The sequence below is a fragment of the Salvelinus sp. IW2-2015 genome, linkage group LG1 (assembly GCF_002910315.2).
Source record: "Salvelinus sp. IW2-2015 linkage group LG1, ASM291031v2, whole genome shotgun sequence".
Lineage (NCBI taxonomy): Eukaryota > Metazoa > Chordata > Actinopteri > Salmoniformes > Salmonidae > Salvelinus > Salvelinus sp. IW2-2015.
In genome coordinates, this window is record NC_036838.1 from 9377241 (window position 1) to 9403242 (window position 26002).

A 26002-nucleotide genomic window follows, 5' to 3' on the forward strand; every position below is an offset into this window, starting at 1 on the left:
GTTGACAAGACCACCATCGTCTTCACTCTTTTTACGATTGATCTAGATACGAATATAAATGCATAATCCGCTTAGAAGCTTGGTTAAAAAAAAGAAAAATTTAAGCCTTGAGACATGGATAGTGTATGTGTGCCAGTAACCACGTTTCCAACCAACCATTTCATGCGGATGAATTACCTGACGCATGAAACAAGTCACGACCGGGCTGATGGCAACGTTATGCCAGTACAATTTTATAAATGCCAACAATTTGTTTGCTCGACATGGTGGGAGCTTTTTGTTGGTAAAATAAATATGTGAGAAATAGCTTTCTGTGCAAATGTTGATCTAATAACCATCATATTGAACTAAACTTGGAGTCACGTGACATGTTGTGTGGTCCTCCCACTACGACTCGGGGAAAGCATGCAGTTTATTAGACTACAGATGAAATAAGTTAAGATGAACTTCCCTGGGTGGTCAGTGTTCAAGGTGATGAGCTTTATGCTCCTTTCCAATAAATATCAAGGTTCTTATTCTGGTGACATGATGATTGATGCTTGGCTGCCATTTGACAAATACAAGTAATTACCGCTCTTATCCATAATAATCTGTGTAGGTAGCCTACCCGCACTGAATCTGTGAGCTGTTGGCTAGAGCACATGTGACAAGACCAGAGTGGGCACATTTGCAATATATAATGCTCCAGATTTGTGACACAACCATCAGTTAATAACCGCAAAAGTTACATATGTGCAATACGTCATCACGCACAGCCTTTTATCTGCAAAAAGTCTGTTTGATGGAAACCGCTCTGGTGGGAAAATGCATATTTGAGAATATTTGCATAGATTTGTGGCAAATTGGATGGAAACCTAGCAACTGAGGTTGAATGGGCAATACAAAATATTGAAATGCCTTTGAACAGGGTATGTAAAAGTAGGTGCCAGACACACCGGTTTGAGTGTCAAGAACTGCAATGCAAGTTTTTGACACTCAACCGTTTTCTGTGTGAATCAAGAATGGTCCACCACCCAAAGGACATCAAGCCAACTGGGCACAACTGTGGGAAGCGTTGGAGTCGACGTGGGCCAGCATCCCTGTGGAACGCTTTTGACACCTTGTAGAGTCCATGCCTAGACGAATTGAGGCTGTTCTGAGGGGAAAAGGGGTGCACCTCAATAGTAGGAAGTTGTTCCTAATGTTTTGTACACTGTATATTGGCACACTCCACTTACCAAGACAAATGGTAACAAACTAAACCAAGGAGTTGGCATGCATGACTGTTAGTCGCTTTCGATAAAAACATCTGATAAATGGCCTATATTAGTTAGATAGTTTAACTATCTCCATCTAGTGGCCAAGTTGACCCGTTTTAACAATTGCAATTGGATGGTGTCTCTACCGTTTATGGTCTCTGATAGGTTGATTTGTTTTTTTTTAGTTACTGGATGTAATTATCTGCTCAGCTGGCCATCCCCAGAATCGTGGCTAATTTTGCCAGGTTGACTAGTGAGAAAAGTTGTCAGCTTGCCATTTTAAGACCAATGTTTTAAACCAATGGTCTTCGCAAAAGTTCACGAGTATACCCCCCCCAGGGTTCGTTAAACCTTCCTCCATTTTGGCTCCAAGCCTTCCAAAATAACAACAATATGATATGGATTTTAATTGGATAGTGATGTCACATGACTTTTGCTGCCAATGGAAATTCAACATCTTAAACATAGTTTAGCCAACTGGGTTTATCTGTGGCTCTGCGAGAGACCAACAGTAACTGCTTATTACCTTTGATGCAGCGCTTCCCTTGGTTCGGAAATGTGGTTGGGCCTATGGCTAGGCCTTGTGAAAATTAGAGCAACCTTGTTGTGTCTAGGTCTGATAGGAGGGGCTTAGCCGTAGATAATCTGGGTTTGATGGAATAGGATTAAATTGCACCTAGACACTGATCTAACATCAGTTAAGCCATGACGGGGAGGGTAAACTCGTCCTAGATCGGTTGTTAATGGAAACGTGTACCTAGAACGGTGTTGGTTGACAGTGTCTTGGTGCGAACTGCACCCTCACTAGATCCCTTCCAGCGTAAGTAATTTTTTATATTTTGTCCTGTGTTTTGAAACGTAACGCATCTGCGACACCGGCAAGACCTTTCTCTTTCCAGTAACTTAGCTGTGACACAACAACGAACCTGAACCAAAAGCTTCTGACTGTCGTCCATTTCAAACCCAGAGCTTGTTTGTGAGCTCTGTCAGTGGTCTCGGGGGAAGTGTGCTCAGTTCACTAGAAATACGAGCCTGAATCGGGAGACAGAGAAGCATACCAGGTCTCCTCTTTTTGCATTGAAATCCAAACACCAAAAATCCCCTAGATAGAACTTTGGCAGGATATGTCATCTGGTGCGGCCTGGGGAATGAAACGTTGGTTATCACAATACCATTATTATAGGTTTACATTCCGAGGGCTCCAAGCAACGCACACAAATAAACCCAAGAATTTGTGGGATTGCTGAACTGTAATTTCATAAACTAGCGATTTTGATTTTGAGTAATTCATACATTTATCTTGATTTTGTTGGGAGAAAGACCATTGGACATGTTATTATGTTAGTGTTTTGGGTATGGGTTACGACCGTTTAATGGATGAAGAAAAGTGTGGCATGACGATTTGTATAAAATCAATATGTGGGCCTAATTTTGTGCCTCAAATATGCTAGGTGTAACTAGCTGGTCTTGTGCTAGGTGTATCTAGCTGGTCAAGTCACCATTGCATTTTCAGCCTTTTAAACTTATTCCTGCATATCTATATACTGTGGTATATTAAAGGTCCAATGCGTTTTCATCTTAATATCAAATCAAGAGTGTTTTCTGATTTTATCAACAACAAATGCGGCAAAATACAGAATGTAAAATGCACATAAAGTCAACATTGTATTTGGATTCAGTCTTATCTGGTCAACTGCTGCATCCATACCTTTGGTCTAATCATGTTCCCATAATCTCCAAACTGTTCCCTTTCAATTGCTACCATGCTTATGCTTTTCATATTTCTTCTATAAGAAACATTTCAACTTAGTCCTATCCATATAGGCCAATTCTCACGAATGTAAAGGGTTTGGATGGAGTGTCGCCTTGTTAACTTCCAAAAGCGGAAGTCGCATCACAGGCGTTTACACACCACGCAGTGTGTGCTTGCGTTTCAGCTCAGTAATAAGTCACGTAAGAGTCTCTCTCGCTCATTCTCTCACACAACAAGCAGATATGGTGGTCGATGTCATTCAGTACACCCTGCATCGGCCTGTCTAGGATGGGTGGGTGGGTGGATATATAGATCTCAAAAGATAGACTGATAGATGGACATACAGAGTTACAGAAAAATATAATATTTTGGGTAAAGCTTTCTTTTAGAACACGAAACAGGACATAGGCTGGCTTGTGACTTCACAGGAGGCAGAATCTGTCGATAATGTCCCGAGACACTTATAATGCGAGGGCCATCCACGCTATCGTATTCCAGCTGATCAATAGCTCGCATTAGGCCACATCCTTCCCCAGCCATGGGTGCTTTGTCCTTCAACACAAAGGGTGCATGTCAGTAGTCTTAGAAGGCCTCCCCCCCTCTTCTTCCATCTGTGCATACCTGAAATAAAGTTGAATATAGTTTAGAGACCTCTCCATGTTTTTATTTCCAAGTGAAAGCAAATTCCTAAAAGGCATTTGACATATTGCTGTCACTTTATCCCGTGTTTTCAGAACTGCGCAGATGAAGAGAGGAAGCCGCATTGGACTATCGAGACGCACGCGCCATGAGTTCTAGCATTATAAAAACACAGTGTGGGATTTGTCAAAGCTCCGCAAGCCTGTTACCCTGCTAGTATTCTGCTACATTATTTTCCCCCCCGGTGTGGTCGGAAAAGCTCAAAATGGCCCAACATCTGCCCGTCAATTACTTGACCATGCTGCAAAGTACCTCCAAGGGAAGGAATTTTCAGGGCCTGTTTTCTGATTAATCATTTCGAGACTGCTCTGACTCCCCACAAGACACATCTCTGTTGGCTCGCTGGTGGAGCAGTAGACTTGACCAGGGCATTTTGATTTGTGCAGCCCATAGTCCATACTCATAAATTACCCCTCTAAAATCTTGAGTGGAATTTGGCCTGCATTGAATAGATCAGTGGTTCCCAAACTGTGGGGTGCAGCCCCTACGGGGCACGAGAGGTCAGCAGGGGGGGGGGCTTTCAACTTACTCTTGAAAGTAATGGTAGAATGCACAAGGTAAAATTTCAAAATTGGGTAGTGCATCATCAGTTCCTCTTGCCATGTCAGTCATTGCATACCTTAGAGCTTTTTATAACTTGTCACATGTCTAGATCAACTTGTCAGGTAATGTTTTTTAGCCCATAGATTTTGTGGTAATGTTTGAGTCACTCAAATATCACATGAATACAAATTAGACATGGCAAAATGTATAGAATTGCAAGAAATAACCTTTAAACCTGCAACATTTTATCTTTGCCAACAAGAGGGGCGTAAACAGTTTGTCGTGAACAGTGCTTGTGCCCATAGAAATAGATGTGGCGGGATGTTCCCCAATGCTGGAAGGGGGGCCTGAGTGAAACATTTGGGGAACCCCTGGAATTGAAACTTGCTTGGTAGGCTATGTATTGTTAAGAGAATGTCCAAATTGTTTGTGTTGACCTCCGAGTATCAAGTATATGTTATTTTATTTGGGGATTTAATTTGTCTGCTATTGCCTGTATGTTTTTCTCTCGTCTATCAGTGAATTTCATACAAATAAAAATTGTGAGAAGTTAGTTATTCTTTTTAGATTAAATATATTTACATTAGGACTGTCAAATGATTATAATAATGAATCAAGTTAATAGGATTAGTTAATCGTGATTAATCCCCCAAAAATGATTTGCTCTAATTTGGCCTTAAAGAACAAATTTTCCATTTAAAAAGCATTGCATTGAGTTACAGGCAAACTCTGCTTTGATTTGTAAGGTATGGAAACACAATTATCTACATCAGAATGTTTTAATAGCATTTTCAACATAAACACAAAGTCACTAACATAGCTTTAACCTCTCTAGGGTATGTGGGACGGTAGCGTCCCACCCCTTCAACAGCCAGTGAAACTGCAGGGCGCCAAACTCAAAACTACAGAAATCCCATAATTTAAATTCCTCAAGCATACGAGTATTTTACACCATTTTAAAGCTACACTTGTTGTAAATCCAGCCAAAGTGTCCAATTTCAAAAAGGTTTTACGACGAAAGCACACCAAACGATTGTTAGGTATGAGCCAAGTCACAGCTAAAGAGAGCATTAACAAAAAGCAGAAACAGAGAGAAAATGAATCACTAACCTTTGATAATCTTCATCAGATGACACTCATAGGACTTCATGTTACACAATACATGTATTTTTTGTTCGGTAAAGTTCATATTTATATCCAAAAATCTGAGTTTAGGCAAGACGCTACTGTATCACTTGGCAAAAAGCCTGAGAAAATGCAGAGCCCCAAATGAAAATTATTTACTATGAAAATTACTATAAAATCAAACCTTCATCAAATCACACATGAAAGATACCAAATTAAAGCTACACTGGTTGTGAATCCAGCCAACATGTCAGAATTCAAATAGGCTTTTCAGCAAAAGCATACGATGCTATTATCTGAGCATAGCACCATTGTAAACAAAAGAGAGAAAACATTTCAACCCAGCAGGCGCGACACAAAACGCAGAAATATAAATATAATTCATGCCTTTGACGAGCTTCTGTTGTTGGCACTCCAATATGTCCCATAAACATCACAAATTATCCTTTTGTTCGATATATATCCAAAATTTCCATTTATTTGGCACGTTTGATCCAGAAAAACACCGGTTCCAACTTGCTCAAACATGAAGACAAAATATATCAAAGGTTACCTGTAAACTTTGCCAAAAAATGTCTAACTACTTTTGTAATATAACATTAGGTATTTTTTAACGTTAATAATCGATAAAATTGAAGACGGGATGATCTGTGTTCAATACAGGACTAAAACGAAATGTTGCATGCCTTCTGTTTTGATTGAAGCGCATGTACAGGACACCTGGAGTGCCTCGACTTCAAGATGGCCGTATTTCTTCATTACACAAAGGAATAACCTCAACCTATTTATCATGACTGTTGACATCTAGTGGAAGCCGTAGGAACTGCAAACAATTTGCTTAGAAATCTGGTTTCCCAATGAAAACTCATTGAAAAGACAGTGACCTAAAAAATAAAAACTGAATGGTTTGTCCTCTGGGTTTTGCCTGCTAAATAAGTTCTGTTATACTCACAGACATGATTCAAACAGTTTTAGAAACATCTGAGTGTTGTCTTTCCAAATCTACTAATAATATGCATATCTTACCTCCTGGGGATGAGTAACTGGCAGTTGAATTTGGGTATGCTTTTCATCCAAATGTGAAAATGCTGCCCCCTACCCTAGAGAAGTTAAGTAGGCATACTCCCTCTTATCGATGTTCATGAAGTTTAACACTTGCGCACAGCAGTCTGACTGACTCTCTCTCACACACACACACACACACACACACACACACACACACACACACACACACACACACAGCTTTAAGTACTGTTAATGCTTCAAGCATTCTAAATGAGTGTGACTTTAGTTTGGTTCCCCAACTGGCATCCCGTGGTCTGAATTTTGGCCCCCCCAGTTCTCTGAACAAAAAAATCAACTATTTAAAATAATTGTTGGACATAACACTGTAAAAACACCAGCAAATCAGCTCCAAGTTTAGGAAATCTGTTCCAAAGTATTCCCCCACATAGTAGAGGGATATATGTGATTGTGTACAAATGTAAGCAAGTTTTTAAATTATTATGTTTTAGTCAAACGTTATGTCTTTGGGATTCTTGCGGTCTATTTGCAGTCAAATTATTTGTAGGCATAATTATGTTCTGGCCCGCGGCTGAATCCTGTTGATGATCCCTGGGCTATGGGGGGTACTGACTCTATGGATGCAAAGAACAGAGCTTTTAAACTTGTCCAACAATGTTATGAATACACTTTAACCATCTGTACTGTTCAGATAACTTTACACACACAGGCCTGCACACTCTCTTTCGCGCTCTCTCATTTTTATTTAACCTTTATTTTATCAGGGAGTCCTACTGAGACCAAAACAGTCAAAACACATTTTTCAGTAATACGGTCCTCAGTCAGCTTTTTGAATTGCCAGAACATAAAATGTAAGAAAACGTTAAAGATTGTTCCACAAATAATGTGTAAGAGAACTAAAAGCTGATTTACCTAACTAGTGACCAAAGGCATTTCCAGAGTTAATCATCCCTGAGACTGGGTGTGGTAACTCGTTGTAGAAGAAGAAGTGAATGAAGCTGTTATAGCGAGCAGCCCCCTCTGCTGGACAAAACAAGTACAACGCGATTGAGACGTCAACCGGTAGGCTCTGCTGCCTGGTCTTTCTTGCCACTTAAAATATTATTTCACTTTGCAGTCTGTTTTTAATGCACTGTTAAAAACGGGGACCGCTCCAGCCGGGGACAGGCCACCAAAAACGGGGACTTTCCCCGGAAAACGGGGACGTCTGGTCGCCCTACTCTAGGGTAGCACCATGGTGTAGCCGGATGACAGCTATTTTCCCATCCTCCTCTTGGTACATTGACTTCAATACAAAATCTAGGAGGCTCATGGTTCTCACCCCCTTCCATAGACTTTCACAGTAATTATGGCGACTTTTGAAGGATGTCCTCCAACCTGTCTGAGCTTTTGCAGTATGAACTGCATGTTGTCCACCCAATCAAAAGATCAGAGAATGAATCGAGTTCTGAAAGCATAAGCTACAGCAAGCTAGCACTGCAGTGCATATAGTGTGGTTCATGGTTGACTCAAAGAGAGAGAAAGACAATAGTTGAACAGTTTTAAATAAATACATTTCTTAAATTAAGGAGAAGCAGCAGCAGAGAGGTAGAGAATTAGCATTTTTTTCTAGGTTTTACCTTTCACTTAGCTAATGCAGCTAATTTAGCCTACTCAATAGCCTGACTCAGAGGAATGCTATGTATGTTAGCTAGCTGGCTAAGGCTATCCAACACTGCAACTCTTCCAAGTCAAAGTAAGCTTTCGGTTGTTCATTTATTGCCACCGGGGCCCACCGGTGTAACTGCTAATCTGCTTGCTGTACACTAACGTTACCGCGTGATTGTACACATGGATTAGATTAGTGTTGTCACGATAACAGAATTTGATTTCGATACCCACGCAAGGTTTATTATCATGATACTCGATACCATAACGATACTTGATAGCACGGCAAAAAAATAAGCATATTAGCCAAAGTCTCAGAATTCGGCATATTTTGCGTATCACAAAGTACTAGGGTAGTGAATTAATGTTTGCTTTAGCTGTAAGTTAGCAAGTAAAGTTAGACTACTGGTATCTTCTTGCATTGTAAAGTGTTCTAGCCTTTATGGACATTGTTTTGCGAACAGTAATGACCAGTTTCAACATTCCTAAATGCTGTGTCACATTATTCATGTGTGTTAACTTATTTGCAGCCCAGACTCCCAGTGCAGGCTAAGTGGAGCAGGCACGGTGCGCTCAGGCTATAAGGGGGACATCAACTGCGCTGATAGACAGACTTGATCCGTGAGACATTTAACAGAACCGTTTTTGATGTTCCAATATCGGAAAAGTAGTTTCTGTATACCGTACAGCACGCGTTAGTTCTGGTTTGTTGATTTAATGGTATAACGTTACAATGGTGATAACGATGTAGGCTGTGTAGCGATTTATGGTATGAAAGTTTGGCTTTTGAGAGGTTTTTGAATCTGGTCACAAACGGATGTCTTGTGCACTGAAGTCCTCAAGCGAAGGAAAAAGGTGAAAGGAGGAGAACATGTAGATGCGAGAAAGAATTGTACAATGAGTAAAGGGATGATGCTGTTTGTGGCTGGTATGAATGTGAACTCTATTAATTCTGCCGATTCTGTTGCAAAACGTTTTTTTAAACGAAAGCAAACGGAACGAAATGGGTAGGGACCTACCTGAATTTATCCAATCATTTTAGTTACAACTGTTTGGACGAATGATTACCCCAGATCAGCTAGATGCAGATGAGTGTGCAAGGTGGTATTGAATGTGTCACTGTCTGTCACCTTGATTACCCCAATTTTGTATCTTGACCTGTGCACTTACTTTCTAAACTTTTTAATTTGTTGGCTAGGTTGTAGCAAACTCATGGATAAAGGGCAAATTCGAGTATCATGTAGTAGCCTAAACCTAAACTTTACATTGAGCTGGGTGAATGGAATATGAGTTAGTTATCCAATATGCTGTAGTAGAAATATGGCCATGCTCATAAAAAAAAAAAGAATGTGCTCCCTAATCTTAAACGGCACCGACCGCCACGGTCATATCAGGTCGGTTATGATATAGTTCCCATAGTTGGAACGCACCAGTCACATGAAGGCTAATGCAAATTCAGGGGTCAGAACCTGGTAATATCAGGATGTAGGATGGGACATAAACCAAACAATTTCAATGACTAATTTCTCTGAACAAAAATTCACCAAATTCACTGAGAATACTTTACAATACTCCGAGCCGCAACTCCATACTACTAGTCAGACATGGAGAACTGATGCTGTGTACTCGTTATAGGGGTGGGATTGGCGTGGGGTCTGCGGGTGGTTTTTGACTATTTCTTTGGATTCCTCATGTCTTACTCATTGTTAGGAAAAAGTTTGGTCCAAATCGGATGTTAGGTACTCTATTTATATGAATCCTGTAAAATAAAAGGGCCAATAAGGTTGCAATCAATTAGCTTAATTTCTCAGATCAAATTTATATTTCAACAAAATAATGTTGGCAGGAATGCTAATCTTATCTGTTTCTAACTGGGGTCCCGAGTGTCGCAGCGGTCTAAGGCACTGCATCTCAGTGCAAGAGGCGTCACTACAGTCCCTGGTTCGAATCCAGGCTGTATCACATCCGGCCATGATTGGGAGTCATATAGGGCGGGGCACAATTGGCCCACTGTCGTCCAGGTTTGGCCGGGGTAGGCCGTCATTGTAAATAAGAATTTGTTCTTAACTGACTTGCCTGGTGAAATAAAGGTTAAATAAAATAACTACAGAAATGATTTCAGAGCAATCTGAGATGGTGGGTGTCATGGCTTGCTGATATGACATGGATATGACATGACATGGCCCATAGATGTAGGAAGAGGGCTCATCTTTGTACCTTTGCCATAATGGAAAGAGGGCTCAACTGTGTCAATGGTTGTAACTTCTGGAAGCAATTAACAAGCCTAGCTTAACGGACATTTTTCAGCGTGTGCGTCATTGTCACGTGTGTGTGTGTGTGTGTGGTTTGTCTTGAAATGTGCAACCCGGCTGCTGCACTGAACAGAGTTTTTAATGATGTGGGGTAAATCAGAGTGTGTGTGTGTATGAGCGCCTGAGAAAGCGGTTCAGCGGGAACCAAGAGCGAGTCGGAAAGATGGACCCACAGACACATATATCCAGAACACTGTCAACGAATTCCACCCTCGCCGGAAGTTGTACACTTGTCAAAGTCAGCTCGGAATGTTGTTGTGGCATCGTGGTGGATTGCTAAAAATATCCCCTAGATTTCGCCATGTCTGTTGCTCAGCTCAATGCACAGGAATGCATTACAAATTGCATATTAAGAGTGAGGAGAAAGGAGCATCCTTAAGGACCTCTGAATATAATTTGTTGGGTAGTCAAATGGGTGTGTTTTGTGAGGAGCCTATTGAAAAAATGATAACAGAATGAAGTCAGGGTAGTGTTAATTTCAAATGAGAAAATGTATATATTTCTAATTTGATGGTGCTCAATAACATGGTAGCACTCTACAACTCCGTAGTCAGCGACAGACTAACTACAGTTGAACTACCCAAATAGTTCTCTGGTTGTTCAGTGGATACTATTTGACGTTACTTGTCGTTTACGTCCTCCAATTTGACTTGGTACAGAAAAAGACTGGCAATTGAGCATGGGTTGGTCCATCTGTAGCCCAGTGGGCGGGTCTTGCGCAGAATGGTCATTAATTGTCTGACAATGGGGGGCCTCGAGGGAGAAAAACTGTCTGGTGTGTTAGAAATGCCCATGCCACTTTCTGGTCCCAGTGGTTACGTAGACTATTTCCTCAGCATAACTGTAGTAGTATAAGGCCGCCGTAATGTAAAACATCACCCATTCCATACATTCCTACCCATTATTAATTAGTAAGGCTGCTTCATTTGTCTTAGTTTGTTTCCTCTCAGTTTAAGGTTGATTTGCTGTATCATTTGCTTTAATTGGCTTGTCCATTTTCAATTGGTGTACTCACGCGTGTTCCATGATAATACATCAGTCTGAGCTATAAGGCCACTTCTACTCTGCAGTTACCATGGTAGTACTTGAACAGCTAGCTGTATATCATTCTCATATAAAGCCTTTCATTCTAAAACTACTGTAACTGTACTACTGAAAGGCAGGAGGCCTTTTTTGCCTTTTTGGTAGGCCGTGATTGTAAATAAGAATTTGTTCTTCACTGACTTGCCTAGTTAAAGATCAAAATAAACTCGAATCATCATCATCTGATCTGCTGGGGTCGGCGGGATGAAAAGTCTGTCTTCCAGAGCTTCCTGTCATCCATTGCAGACGCAGTCTCCTCCTCCAGTCCGGTGTCGCTCCTTAGCTGGATAATGATGTTAGTTGTACTACTATGAGTACTAATAATACAAAACCAGTAAACACTGCATGTTCCCTGGGCTGGTACCCGTCTGGCCTATCTGCCGTGTCAGGCCTGGACTCTGTCAGGCCTGACATTTTGGAGCGCGACAGTGCTCGTGAGGAGAACAAAGGGACAGGACAGAATCCAAATGTGATCAATTGATCTGTCACTCTGTATTGTTGGGGGAGATTTTTGTTGGGGCCGGTGGTGATGGGTGTGGCGAGAAAGAGCCCCCACCCCTCTCCTGCTTCGTGCTGCTCCATCATTTAGCCTTTTGCCTTTCTCTCTCTCTCTCCCTCTCTTTCCATCTCTTCTTTAGTTTCGCATCTTGCATTCTAAGCAGGTAGGTGACCTTTCCGCTTCCCGGACTTTTCCACACATTGTTGTCTGTGCGTGTCTGCGACACTTTCATTGTAGCGTTTACTCTTTTATGTATGTTGTCTTCACGTGTATCACACAGGTTTGTGTGGGCGCGTGTATATGTTTGCCATATTTTTGAAGTTCGTACACTTTTCACTGTGAAAGCACTGTGCACGTCACTTTGTGGATGTCCTCACTATTTCCCATGTGGCTGATCACCCCCCCCCCACCCATTTGTACTGCTTCTTCTGTGATACTGTTTCATTATCTTTTTCAACACCATTTAAAAACAACTTGTGTGTTCCCGGAAATCTGGAGTAGCCAGCGTAATGGAAAAAAGTAGCTGTATTTGATATCGCTAAATGTATTTTCAAAAGGGGGAGAATGAGAAATGTGTTTGTATAATGTGACCAAAATGGCAGCTGTTCTTACTATGTATGACTATGTGTGTAAATTACTAATTGTAATTTAGTTTTGTGCACATATTACTTCATTAAATAGATGCGTGTGTTATTAAAGGCCATGTGGGCTGGGCACCAATAGGTGTATGATACTGGAATAGAAGGAGCAAGCTAGGGAGTGCGGTGGCATGCCCCACCACAAAACTTTTGCCCTACAAAATCAAATTTGGTGGCGACTTTAACACCCCAGTAACATAAGGTGTTAGTGGTCAGCTATTTGGCTGGCAGCTGACACTTATGGAACACACTGGTCTAAGCTTTGTCTGGACAACATGCCAGTCATAGTGCAGTAGTACTGCTTGTCCTATAAACAGTGGTCACCAACCGGTCGATCGACTTGTCGATCTCCAAGGCATTTCTAGTTGATCGCCAAACATTTCTATAAAAAAACAACAACGATAAAGCCTTGTGTTCCTTTTTTTTTTTTTTTTTGTCTCGGCTGGTGGTGGTAGGTGCTGCCAATTCAGCTGCCCTGCGCACCGGGTAGGCAAACTGTTGCCATTTCATGTGTCTGAAGGTACAAACTCTGCCTTCCCAGTGGGCCCGGAGAGGAAATCAAGTGCACTATGCCACCGCTAGCCAATCAGATTGCTCAGATGACCGAGTCTGCAGGCATAAAAGAAAGCTACGGCAAAATTGATACTGTGAGATTTTAAAACCATGACTAGAGAGAGACTGTCAACGATTACAACAAAGAGCTGCTGTTTTTATGAGTTCATGTTTAAGTTCTTACTCGGCAATGTCAACACTTTGTATTCAACACTTTTTTATAACCCATACATGCGCGTTCTTCCTATTTCCACTCAGAGCTACAACAAGCAGTGCAGCAGTAATGAATGAGTAGGAAAATGTATCTATAGGTTTGCGTTGTTGTTATTATTAGCGGCTTGGGTCTTTTTTAATATCAAGAACTATTTCACTTTCTCTGTTCATAGGAGTAACAACATGAATTTGTGCAGGAGGCAGAAATAATGCGGTGCGACTCGAGTTTCGCCATCAGCTGGAAGACGGTGTCCCTTTTTGGTCAGTGTCAGTGGAGGAAAGGGCGAGCGGAGGGATGTTGAGAGACGGACCCTCAGTCTGCTGCTGTCACCCTCCGCTGAGACTGACAATCAGATGAAGGCACCATCAGCCCAGTAAAATAAAAAGCGTATTATTTAAATGTATGCTCACTCAGCTGTGCCTCACAAGTAATACAACAACGTATCTATTACCGGTGTGATCATATAGCCTAACTCAAATTTTGAAATATAATTTTAAAAAATGTTTTCCGAACAATATATTGGCAGGTAAATTCAAGCCAAGCCAGTATGCGGTGATAATGTATTGGGCCTATAGCTTACTGCACAAACCTCATTGCTACAGTACTGTTTTTAATTGGTTAATGTTGCATAGGCTTACATTTTTTAAGTCATGCTAATAAAAAGCTCAGTGATCTTGACACAGAAAAGGTTGGTGACCACTGTCCTATAAGGATAACTTTTTATTTCTTTTAGAGTGTAATTCCACTCCCATTTGTATTTTTTCATGCTTTATTACAGATAGTTTAGAAACAGAGGGAGAGAACGAGATAATGGGAGGAGGAGACATAGCAGGAATAGAAGATGCAGGAATTGAATCTAGTCTCTGGTGGGAAGGCACATGTGGTTAAAGGAGCAATATGCAGAAATCGCTCCACCATTACCTGGTTCCAAAAATTCTTAATGTCACTCTAATTTCAGTTTGTGACAAAACAAGCAGTGTAGAGAATCATTGTACCATCTAAATCGCTGTGAAATATGTTTTCCATAACCGAAAATATTGTATTTTGAGCTGTTTGAAGCTGGGGTAAAAATAAAGTAAAAGACGCAAAAACTAAACGTTAAAAAGGGAAGCATAGAAATTGCTCAGATAGAACCCGCTTCTTAGACTTGCTTTCAATGAGTGACAGACCTATAACTCACATTTCTATGTGAATTTGGTCAGGTCGCCCAAAAAGTTACACATTGCAGCTTTCATTTAGGTTAATTAGATTGGTTTAAAGTAGGCTCTTGGTTTGTCCTAACACAGGTACAAGCACAGTGGGCATGAAACCAGATTTTTGGGGGTTGGTAGTACCGACCAAGGCAGTACTAACCAAAAATTTACTGATAATAAAACACAGTTTTAATTTCCCGTTTTGAGAACGCTTTCATGCAGTGGTGCCTGCTGAACGCAACCCAGCTCTCTGCAGTGGATAAGACTAGACTCCTGTGCTACTTGCGTCATGGGAGGCAGGCGAGGCTGGCCCACGTGTCTGTCACTCCGCATCAGCCAGTCAGGCATCAAGAGGCCACCCTAAGGGGGGCCCTTGGACACAAAGGGTCATGGGAGTAGAGGACTAGATAAACAGGGGATGGCTGTGTGGTTTCTCTGTAGTTCATTGAGAAATGTATGTGTGATTGCATGCTTGTGTGAAAGGGCTGACGTTGCTGTGATGTATGGGGAACTCTCTAGGGGTACTCTTAAGAGCAAGACGCATATGTGGTCCGAGACAGTGAATGACGCAAATCATTAATAAAAGCCAAAGATAATGCTCAAATTCGGTGTGTGCTTTTTAGTCTGCCCCTCTCCTCATATTTTTCTATGTGCATTTCAAAGAGGGTGGTTTGTGAGTGGTAGACTGGTTTGGGTGTACTGGGCAGAAATACCCCAATGCTCAAATACGCATGCATGGAGTTCACATATTGAATGTACACATCCACACGGTTAAAAATACACTCAATCCGTTACTCACAGATGCTCGTTGCTCCCACCCAGCCTCGCTTTTCAAGGAGCCTATCACGAGCCGCGATGTCATGAATATGATTCGAGTTGAATCCCGTGGCTACAAGGCTCTCCCGTATCCAAGTGCGGAGCTTATTTATAGCCCTTGATCTAAAAATACAACCACTGTTCCTGCCCACTACAGCTTCACGCTTCTGCACACTGACGCCTCATTCTAATAGTGCACCTGTGTACAGTGTTTTCCCTGGTGTAGGGTAAAGTTGACCCTAGATGCTGATCTTGGGTTTGTATTGCATTTACCCCGGTAATGATTCATTTAAGGTTAGGATTGAAGGAGGGGAAGCTGTTCCTAGATCTGTACCTAGAGTAATCTTTACCCCAAAACGTTTTCCTCATAGAAATGAGTGAAGATGAAGCACCTTCTATCAGGGCTGTGTGATTATGGCCTAAAAATTGTATCTCGATTATTACAGACTTATGGGAAATTCACAATATACAGTACATCTCGGTATTAATGTTTTCGCTAAATAAGCTTTGTTGTACAATTTTAAAGGTAAAATACACTGCATTTCAAACAGTCAGCAATAATCTAAATGAATTCAGGGCTTGTGAAATTATACCTGGGCAAAATATATGCCTTCCACAACCATAAGACCCACTAATGTAATTATTTTATCAAAATCATTTTAACCTGCTTTTTTGCAATCACTGATCTGGCTTTTAAGTCAGTCCAATGAAAATTCCCTTTTTGTTACAAATTTAACCAGAACCATGCATAATGCACATTCACTAATAATGACCAACTCCTTGTAGCAGGCATTATAGAAAGCACAGGTCTCATAATAAACAATCTCACAAGCAGAAGTTCACGTGCTAGTTGGTAGCCAGCTAATCTTTATATTTAAAGTATAGCCAACTTGGTTCTATTTGCTAGGTAACAAGGCAGAACAGTTGAATTGTTATGAACACACCTGTCTGTCTCCCAACTGTTTGAACAGCTTGCTAGCCTGTCCACTGTTCAGATGTTGAAATCAAGTGGTTTACCTTCATTCTCAGAATGAGAACAAGTTGCCAATTCCTTAGATAATAGTTTTTTTATGCTCATTTTATAAAACGTAGACTAGACAGCTAGTATAACAGTGTGTGACAAAAGCTGCTAGCGGTAAGTGGTACCACAATCCCGCGAGTGACAAACCTAGCATTCAGAATCAATGTTCAATGATACTCCTGTTTGAGTAGGTTTTGCTCTACGCTTCTTGAGGAGTTGAAACATACAAATTGTATCGTTAGAAAGTTTTTCTCTATTACAGTAAACTGTCTTATTGCGTTTCGGAGTACTTGTGACCGGTTCTGTTGGACCAAACCTTCAATTGCAAATAGAGAGTTGAAGCTGTTTGCCAGAGAGGAAGAAGTGATCTGTCGTCTTTGTTGTTGTGAGTGGCAGGGGGAGTGGCTTGGGGTCTGCGGGCGAGTGGGAAGGTACACAATACACACCGCTCAGAAGGAGCGAAGGAGACGAGACCGAAAAGACAAACGCTCATAAAAATGAAAAAGCATAATAGGAACTCGATTCTTTGAAACATTTGCGCTGAAACAAATAAGAATGAATTCGATATCTATTCATTGTGATAATGACTCATAGGGTCATGGTTTGGTTTTCCCTTTGTTTCAGGGGAGGGGATGCGGGGGGATTCTCTCGGCAGGCATGTGTGCACACTGATAAGATGAGTGTGTAAACCGTATTGCATCAATTGTAGAGCGTTATATTTGCATTTTTGGGGCAATAGCATCACCATACCCCGCAATACTATGTTAATGCATCCAAAAGGCAACATTTAGTACAAGCTTGTCTACTTACTCAGTTGATTTCCATACCTGTTTAATGCATGCTGGTAAGCGTTTGTGTGCATATGCACTGAACAGGAGAACCATAGTTCTTTCTATGTATGTTTATTGTTCCCCTCACCTTGAAAGACCTTGAGAGGGGATTCCCCGCTGGTTCAGTCAGAGGATGATGGCTGCCTCCCAAGTGGCACCCAATTCCCTATATACTGCACTACTTTGACCAGGGCCCATCGCACTACTTGGGTCCTAGTCAAAAGTAGTGCATTATATAGGCAATAGGGTGCCATTTGGGACACATAAAATTAGTGTTGTACGGTATACCGGTACCACGATAATATCACGGAACCAAAACGTCATGATACTTATGATATCAACATTTTAGAATACTGTAGTACCGTTTCATATGATACTACTAATCTTTTTGGGCCTACTGATCTGAAGAAACCGGTGGCGCCTGTTTATAAAATGTTTATTAATCAGTTTTGTTTATAATTTCGGTTACATTTTTTAAGAAACAGCAACTAGTCACTTGTATGCGCCAGCCCAATAATGTCCACTTTACTTTCATGCCAGGGTTTCTGTTAGGCAAATGTGGCGCAGTACATTTGACTGGCAACATTTTAAATGTACCAGATATTTGAGAAATCCGACGAACCCATATGCATTTTGTGCGTAACCTGATTAGGGCTTCCACCCACGGTTCTCAGAATGACCGGAATCACATTTAGGTTATGGTAATTCATATTAACAGAACATGCAAATCGAAGATGCAACGATGTGCAAGTCTCTCTTACCGAATTCTGATGTGCACTTTGAAGATGTTCAAATAACTTTCCCTCGGCCAACGAGTAACAAACAGCAAAATCACTTGCCTGTGTCGATCTACTATCCCCTGTAGTAGAACCGTTGACCTATTCTATTGGTCAGCTTGTCGAGAAAGAAATAGCCTGTTCCAAACAGACAGTTGTGGGAAGATGGATCCCAAATTCATACAACCAGTAGGCCTAGGCTACATACAGAAAACACAATGCATCTGACGCAACAGATCTGAACGTTTATCTTAAAATGTTGATCAACTATTTCTTCACATTATAAGAGCAGCAATGTGCACAAGGCAGCAGGCTACGTGCGAATGTTTCTTCCATGGGGCAATTAGCGGGAAAACACCATTGTCAAAAGGCCACCGCGAGCAGTTTCATGTGACAGAGATTCAAATATCCGTTAGAAATTTAGAACGAGAAGAAATCGATTCAGATTCTTTGAAGCAAGGTAAGACATGCCTCATATGTATTAAAACGTTCAGGTTTCAAACAACTGTTTGTTGTTGCATGTTTTCAAAATGCATGGTCTACTGCCTCAAGCTCATTGCAAAGGGGCGTGTGACGCGCTGATGAGGCCTGCCTGCGATTTGATGCTGCTGCAGCAGCTCTTGCGCTGTCTGACATATTTTCCACTCATAGGATCTGTATCTGTATGCTGTACGCCTGTGATAAATCAGATACATAAGGAGTACTGTAGCCTACACAGTCTAATTTTAATTCAATTCAATTTCAGTGCCAGTAAAATGTTTGGACACACCTACTTGTTTAAGGGTTTTTCTTTATTTTTACTATTTTCAACGTTGTAGAATAATAGTGAAGACATCAAAACTATGAAATTACACATGGAATCATGTTGTAATGAAAAAAGTGTAAAATATATTTTAGATTCTTCAAAGTAGCCACACTTTGCCTTAATGACAGCTTTGCACACTCTTGGCATTCTCTTAACCAGCTTCATGAGGAATGCTTTTCCAACAGTCTTGAAGGAGTTCCCATATATGTTGAGCAATTGTTGGCTGCTTTTCTTCCACTCTGCGGTCCAACTCATCCCAAACCATCTCAATTGGGTTGAGGTCAGGTGATTGTGGAGGCCCGGTCATCTGATGCAGCACTCCATCTCTGTCATTGGTCTAATAGCCCTTACACAGCCTGGAGGTGTGTTGGGTCATTCTCCTGTTGAAAAATAAATAATAGTCCCACTAAGCGCAAACCAGATGAAATGGCGAATTGCTGCAGAATGCTGTGGTAGCCATGCTGGTTAAGTGTGCCTTGAATTCTAAATAAATCACTGACAGTGTCACCAGCAAAGCACCCCCACACCACCACCTCCATGCTTCACGGTGGGAACCACATGTGCGGAGATCATCTGTTCACCTACTCTGCGTCTCACAAAGACATGGCGGTTGGAACCAAAAGGACAGATTTCCACCAGTCCAATGTCCATTGCTCGTGTTTCTTGGCCCAAGCATGTATCTTCTTCTTATTGGTGTCCTTTTAATAATTTCTTTGCAGCAATTTGACCATGAAGGCCTGATTCACACAGTCTCCTCTGAACAGTTGATGTTGAGATGTGTTGGATACTTGAACTCTGTGAAGCATTTATTTGGGCTCCAATCTGAGGTGCAGTTAACTAATGAACTTATCCTCTGCAGCAGAGGTAACTCTGTGGCGGTCCTCGTGAGTGCCAGTTTCATCATAGCGCTTGATGGTTCTTGAAATTTTCCGTATTGACTGACCTTCATGTCTGAAAGTAAGGATGGACTGTCATTTCTCTTTGCTTATTTGAGCTGTTCTTGCCATAATATGGACTTGGTCTTTTACCAAATACGGCTATCTTCTATATATCACCTCTACCTTGTCACAACACAACTGAAGAAATTCCACAAATTAACTTTTAACAAGGCACACCTGTTAATTGAAATGCATTCCAGGTGACTACCTCATGAAGCTGGTTGAGAAAATGCCAAAAGTGTGCAAAGCTGTCATCAAAGAGTGGCTACTTTGAAAAATCTCAACTATAAAATATATTTTGATTTGTTTACTACATGATTCCATAAGTCTTATTTCATAGTTTTGATGTCTTCATTATTATACTACTAAAATATTGAAAAACTCTTGAGTAGGTGTGACCAAACTTTTGACTGGTACTGCAAATTAAGCTATAGACAAATAAGCATGACCAGTCATATGTATTTCCACCGACCGGTATTTTCATCAATGAATAAGTTCAAAAGCCTTTTCTCTATGCTTTTTAAAATGGCTGCCTACAATCGCTCAGTCAGACTGCTCTATCAAATATCAAATCATAGACTTAATTATAACATAATAACACACAGAAATACGAGCCTTTGGTCATTAATATGATCGAATCCGGAAACTATCATTTCGAAAACAAAACGTTTTATTATCGCATATACCCTGACTCTGCGTGCAATGAACGCAAGAGAAGTGACACAATTTCACCTGGTTAATATTGCCTGCTAACTTGGATTTTGTTTAGCTCTAAATATGCAGGTTTAAAAAATATATACTTCTGTGTATTGATTTTAAGAAAGGCATTGATGTTTATGGTTAGGTCCTTGTTGGAGCAACGACAGTCCTTTTTCCGCGAATGCGCACCGCATCGATTATATGCAACGCAGGACACGCTAGTTAACTACACATGGTTGATGATATTACTAGTTTAACTAGTGATTTTGATTGATAGTTTTTTATAAGATAAGTTTAATGCTAGCTAGCAACTTACCGTGGCTTCTTACTGCATTCGCGAAACAGGCAGGCTCCTCGTGGAGTGCAATGAGAGGCAGGTGGTTAGAGCATTGGACTAGTTAACTGTAAGGTTGTAAGATTGAATCCCAGACAAGGTAAAAATCTGTCGTTCTGCCCCTGAACAAGGCAGTTAACCCACCGTTCCTAGGCCGTCATTGAAAATAAGAACGTGTTCTTAACTGACTTGCCTAGTTAAATAAAGGTGTATTTTTTATATATATATAAATAAAACTCTGCCAAATCGGTGTCCAAAAATATCGATTTCCGATTGTTATGAAAACTTGAAATCTGCCCTAATTATTCTGCCATTCCGATTAATCGATCGACCTCTATTGTGTTTATAATTACATCCCTGGTATAACCAAGAGAACAGGCCAGTCTGATAGGCTTTGCAAGTTTTCTGTCATGCAACGCAGCGGTGCCAGAGAGGGAAAAAACGGCTTCGCAACGATCATGCTTGCAGCTTTACAGCAAAGAAAATGTCTTGTCTCTAGCTCAAATGGTTAAAGAAATTGCTCATATTACCGGAGCTATCTTTTTTTCCTTTCTGTGTGATTTCGCACACATTTGATATAATAATTTCACAAACCATGTCGTGGGCTGTTTTTAAAGTTGGGAGCAGAGTGTATGTGAGTGTTTGAGTGTCTTTTGTTAACTGAAGAGTAAAAGTTGAATGCAGCGTTTTCCTCTTACTGCCACAATGAAATGCAGATCATTATCAATGTCTATTCCTTCCAGCCTAATCACAGGCAGGCAACTCGGAGGCTCCCGAGTGGTGCTGCGGTCTCTGGCACTGCATCGCAGTGGCATCGCATCGCAGAGGCGTAACTATAGACCCTGGTTCGGTCCCAGGCTGTATCACAACCGGCCGTGATCGGGAGTCCCATAGGACGGCGCACATTTGGCCCTGTGTCGTCCGGGTTAGGGGAGGGTTTGGCCAGGGTAGGCCGTCATTGTAAATAAGAATTTGTTCTTAACTGACTAGCCTAGTTAAATAAAGGTTAAATAAAAAATATGAGCAAATTAGTGATTCTATGCAGTGTTCTATTATACAGTGTGACGTTAAATTCAATATGTGTTGTATTGAGTAGAAGTGTGAATATCGGATAGGATATGGATAGGATATGACAGGATTTTTGTGGAACACGTGCATAACATTTAGAAAACGTGAACAAGTGTCAGGACGGGGCAAACAGGGCGGTAGGCCACTCAGGTTTTTTCCCACCGTGGTATCGTGATACTTGACCTGGTGTCATATTGTTAGTAAAATGCTGCTATCGTGACCACTACAGACAATGTGGGCGGGGGGGTGGGTGGCAGGGTGAATGGAATTTTTCCGATGCTGGTCATCGTTTACCATCTGGGAGAGGAGAGGACAGACAGCCAACACATGTTACAGCACCCTGTCACCGCTTGACAGAGGCTGCCTAATCACACGGGTAACGGTGCGCCACAGGGACTGTTGCCCCGCGGACCCCATTAGCCATTACGGGAGTCTGTCAAACACACACAGTAAGCGCACGCACACTATTAATTCACACACACACACACACACTCAGATACAAAGCCTGGCAGCCATTAGTCTCTGAAGCGGTGACAAATTCGCTGCACACATGAGCAGTCAAAGATGAACATGCTAATATGTTCTACTACACTTCAGCAGGCATGTCAATCATATCGCCAGCTCTCTTTAAAGCAAGTATTCTAGTTACTCTTCTGGAAAATGTGTATGTGGACTTGTTTGATAACATTCAACTATTGTTCTATTACTGTTGGAATTAAAGGGGCAGGCCAGAGGATCTATAATTAGGTGTTTCACAGCAGCTGCCCAGCAATGGTATAGACTGTCTGGTGTAGTACATGTCCAGAGGTGTGCTGTTTAATCTCATTGAATGGTAATACCCAGAATGCAGCATCCAAGTCTTGAGCCTAGACAGAAGTTTGATTTAAACTCTGTTACAGTATCCTATAGACCACTTGTGTAATTAGTGATGTACACCCTAAGCCGCACTCCGCTCTTTTCTTGAGCAGATGGTCAGGGGGCCTACTTTGCGTGGGACTTCTTTGGAACATATTTCCAAAATTAAATTCACTTGGAGCTGATTTACTGGTGTTTTTTTGTCTTTATTTTCCAGCAATAATAACTATTTTTAAACTTGTATTTATTTATTTGCTCAGAAAACTTGGGTGGCCAGATAAAATCAATGCAGCTGCATTGTCATCCAAAAAACACTGATGCAACTACTCGATGATCTGAATGTGGCCCTGTTGTGTTGGGCTTTTTTAAATGTCAGTGAAGCTCTTGAACACTCACAGTACCAACAAATTATCGTTGGGAGATGACAATAATATGCTCCAGTCATTCCAGTCAAGATACAAAGTCAACTTCTGTGCAAGAATACAAAGTATTCTCTTATCTCACTTTCAAAACTGATTTTGTTCTTGGTTATTTTGTTTCCTTGATTTCCGTGATGGAAATGACAAACCATCCCTGACAGTGATTTTGATTGCAGAAGATTATGATTGTAGATGACCTGACATTTGTCTTTCTCTCTTCTTTTCACAGCTCTTTCGTGAAGTCAGGATCATGAAGATCTTGAATCACCCCAATATTGGTAAGACCAAACAACACATCTATTCTATCCTAACAATGCAAGGTATTTTCAAAAGCAATACCAGTGTCAAGCGAGATTGTACCGTATCCATATTACTCCTAATGCTACCGTATTAACCCTAATACTAACTCTACCATATTACTCCTAATGCTACCGTATTAACCCTAATACTAACTCTACCATATTACTCCTAATGCTACCGTATTAACCCTAATACTAACTCTACCATATTACTACATATACTTATAGCAGCACTTAACACGACTTCTTTCAAAACCTCCTATTGTGCAACGTCCAATTCATTTGTATCCATCGCTTTCCATACTCTGCACTATCTATCTATAAAAGAAAAATGGAATATCACCCGAAGACTTGACCTAGGATAAGTACATGTATGCCCTTGATGTTGTATTGTCTTCCTATTCATGTTTTTATGCTACTTCTTGTCCAGAGCAAAACGGTTTACTCTATCAATCGGACTTGCCAGGCTAGATAAAGGATACATCAAATTAAAATAGCAAACTAATAACAAGAAAACTTGATGGAAAGCGAAGCGGCATTCCAGGATAAAACGGCATTCCAGGATGTCGCTGTGCAGTGACGGATAGGGAAAAGGGAGCCTTATTGGTATGATTTTAGTTTTTCGCCCAGATCCCATTCCGGTTGACTTTGAGATGCTCCTTTTCTGCGCCGGCCTATTCCGGCTACCCAGCGGGGGGGTCGGAATTACTCTCATAAAACATAATTTGGACTGACCGCTGGGCGATGGCGTCATTAAGACTCCGGGCCTGGGAATGATTACACAATACACACACACTTCAAGGCAAGGGCAGAGATTTATCTGAAGGTAACCATTGTCCCTTAAAACCCCAGACTCGCCTAGTCGCTTTTTAAAACCTAATTATTCACCAACAGATCAATTTCTTTAAACCATGACTGGCATTTACTGTCCTTCTGTTTTTGATTATGATTCCAATAGTGATGCATCGATATTACATTTTTGGCCAATACTGATATACGATACTTTCCTTGCCAGAAGAAATATGATACCGATATTTAAATATTAGCGGCCTTTTAAGCATTCTAGTACAGTTAAATAGTTAACACACACACATGGACGCTGCGGTCTAAGGCACTGCATCTCAGTGCAAGAGGCTTCACTACAGTCCCTGGTTCATATCCAGGCTGTATCACATCCGGCTGTGACTGGGAGTCCCATAGGGCGATGCACAATTGGCCCAGCGTCGTCCAGGCCGTCATTGTAAATGAGAATTTGTTCTTAACTGACTTGCCTAGTTAAATAAAGGTTACACACACACACACACACACACACACACACACACACACACACACACACTCTGACCAAAAATATTTTTTGTTGGCATTTACATATGTCCCCATTACCAGTAAAACATCATCAAAACCTATTTCTTTCACTTACTTGCTGTGCTGTAAAGTCGTTTCATTCTCAACCAGGATTTCTATGGAACACTGTTTGGGTCTTTGCGTGTAATAAAAAAAAAGATACACGTCAAATAACACTATTTTGCGTGTCAAATAAGCTTGCTGCCCAATCAGGACCTGAATATGACTGTATGTCACATAATAATTTAACGCGTTCATATTTTTTTTTTACGTAGTTATTACACATTGATTACACTATCACTCATATTTCATATGTCACAACGATTAATCGATATGAATGCTATGATGCTGATAAAGTTGTCTTGCGCACCTACGGTGCTGGTCAAAAAAAAAAAAAAAAACTGCTAGCTCATTGATGCACACAGTGTTCTTCCCCGAAAACATAGAGAAACATCTGTTTCAGTAGCTATAGTTAGCTAGCTAACTATATAGCTAGGTGTCATCCAAAATAACCCTCATTTATAAAACAGTTCTTATTTAATTAATGGTCGGACCCATCTATGTGAAGCTAGCCACAATAAGGATTAGCCACAATAGTGGACTTTGCGGTTAGCCTTCAAAATAAAAGCTAAAGCTAGCTACCCCAGAAGTTGCAGTCGAACAAATTATGCTTTATTACCAACGTTTGTGGCCGATGTTTGCAGACTTTTTTGCACAGCTTTGACAGTGCTACTGTATCTTTTTTTTCTTCCATAGTATGTATAGCAGCTAATAGCAGTGACTCTATTACTGTGTAACTCCGGTAGGGCAACGTCTGAAAAATAGCGCACTTGGTAGTGCTCGACCAGTCGGCAAAAGCCAACGTCACCCACGACAGAGAACGGTTGAGGGTAATGAATTCCATTATCTTGGCTTTAATGGATTTTGCCTTAGAGTTGTCTCGCTGAAATTTTCTTACTCTTTCAAATGACTGCTCGACTTGTTGACTGCTCGATCCACACAGCAGACATTGTGGGCTAGGTTAGGAACGCTGTGTTGCACGTGTAGTCATTATGTACCTACGTTATATTGGTATGCACGGTAGCTTTGACGTCGGTTTTTAACATCAGCGTTAACTAGACATCGGGCCGATACCAATGTTGGCATTTTTAACTAATATCGTCCAATTCCGATATGTTCACCGATATATCGTGCATCCCTAGTTTCCAATCATGGTAATGTCTTCACTACCTTTTTTATTGTTGTTCAATTTAGACAGATTCCCATTTTTAGAACTAAT

General features: G+C 41.0%; 1 protein-coding gene across 1 annotated transcript in view; it reads left to right on the forward strand.

The window, feature by feature from the left end:
- Positions 1-26002, forward strand: part of LOC111960652 (MAP/microtubule affinity-regulating kinase 1) — a 98479-nt gene that overhangs the window by 36131 nt on the left and 36346 nt on the right. The window contains exon 4 of the mRNA XM_023982764.2: positions 23310-23358. Within this exon, the coding sequence (XP_023838532.1) occupies positions 23310-23358 (49 nt within the window). The remainder of the gene's footprint in view (positions 1-23309; positions 23359-26002) is intronic.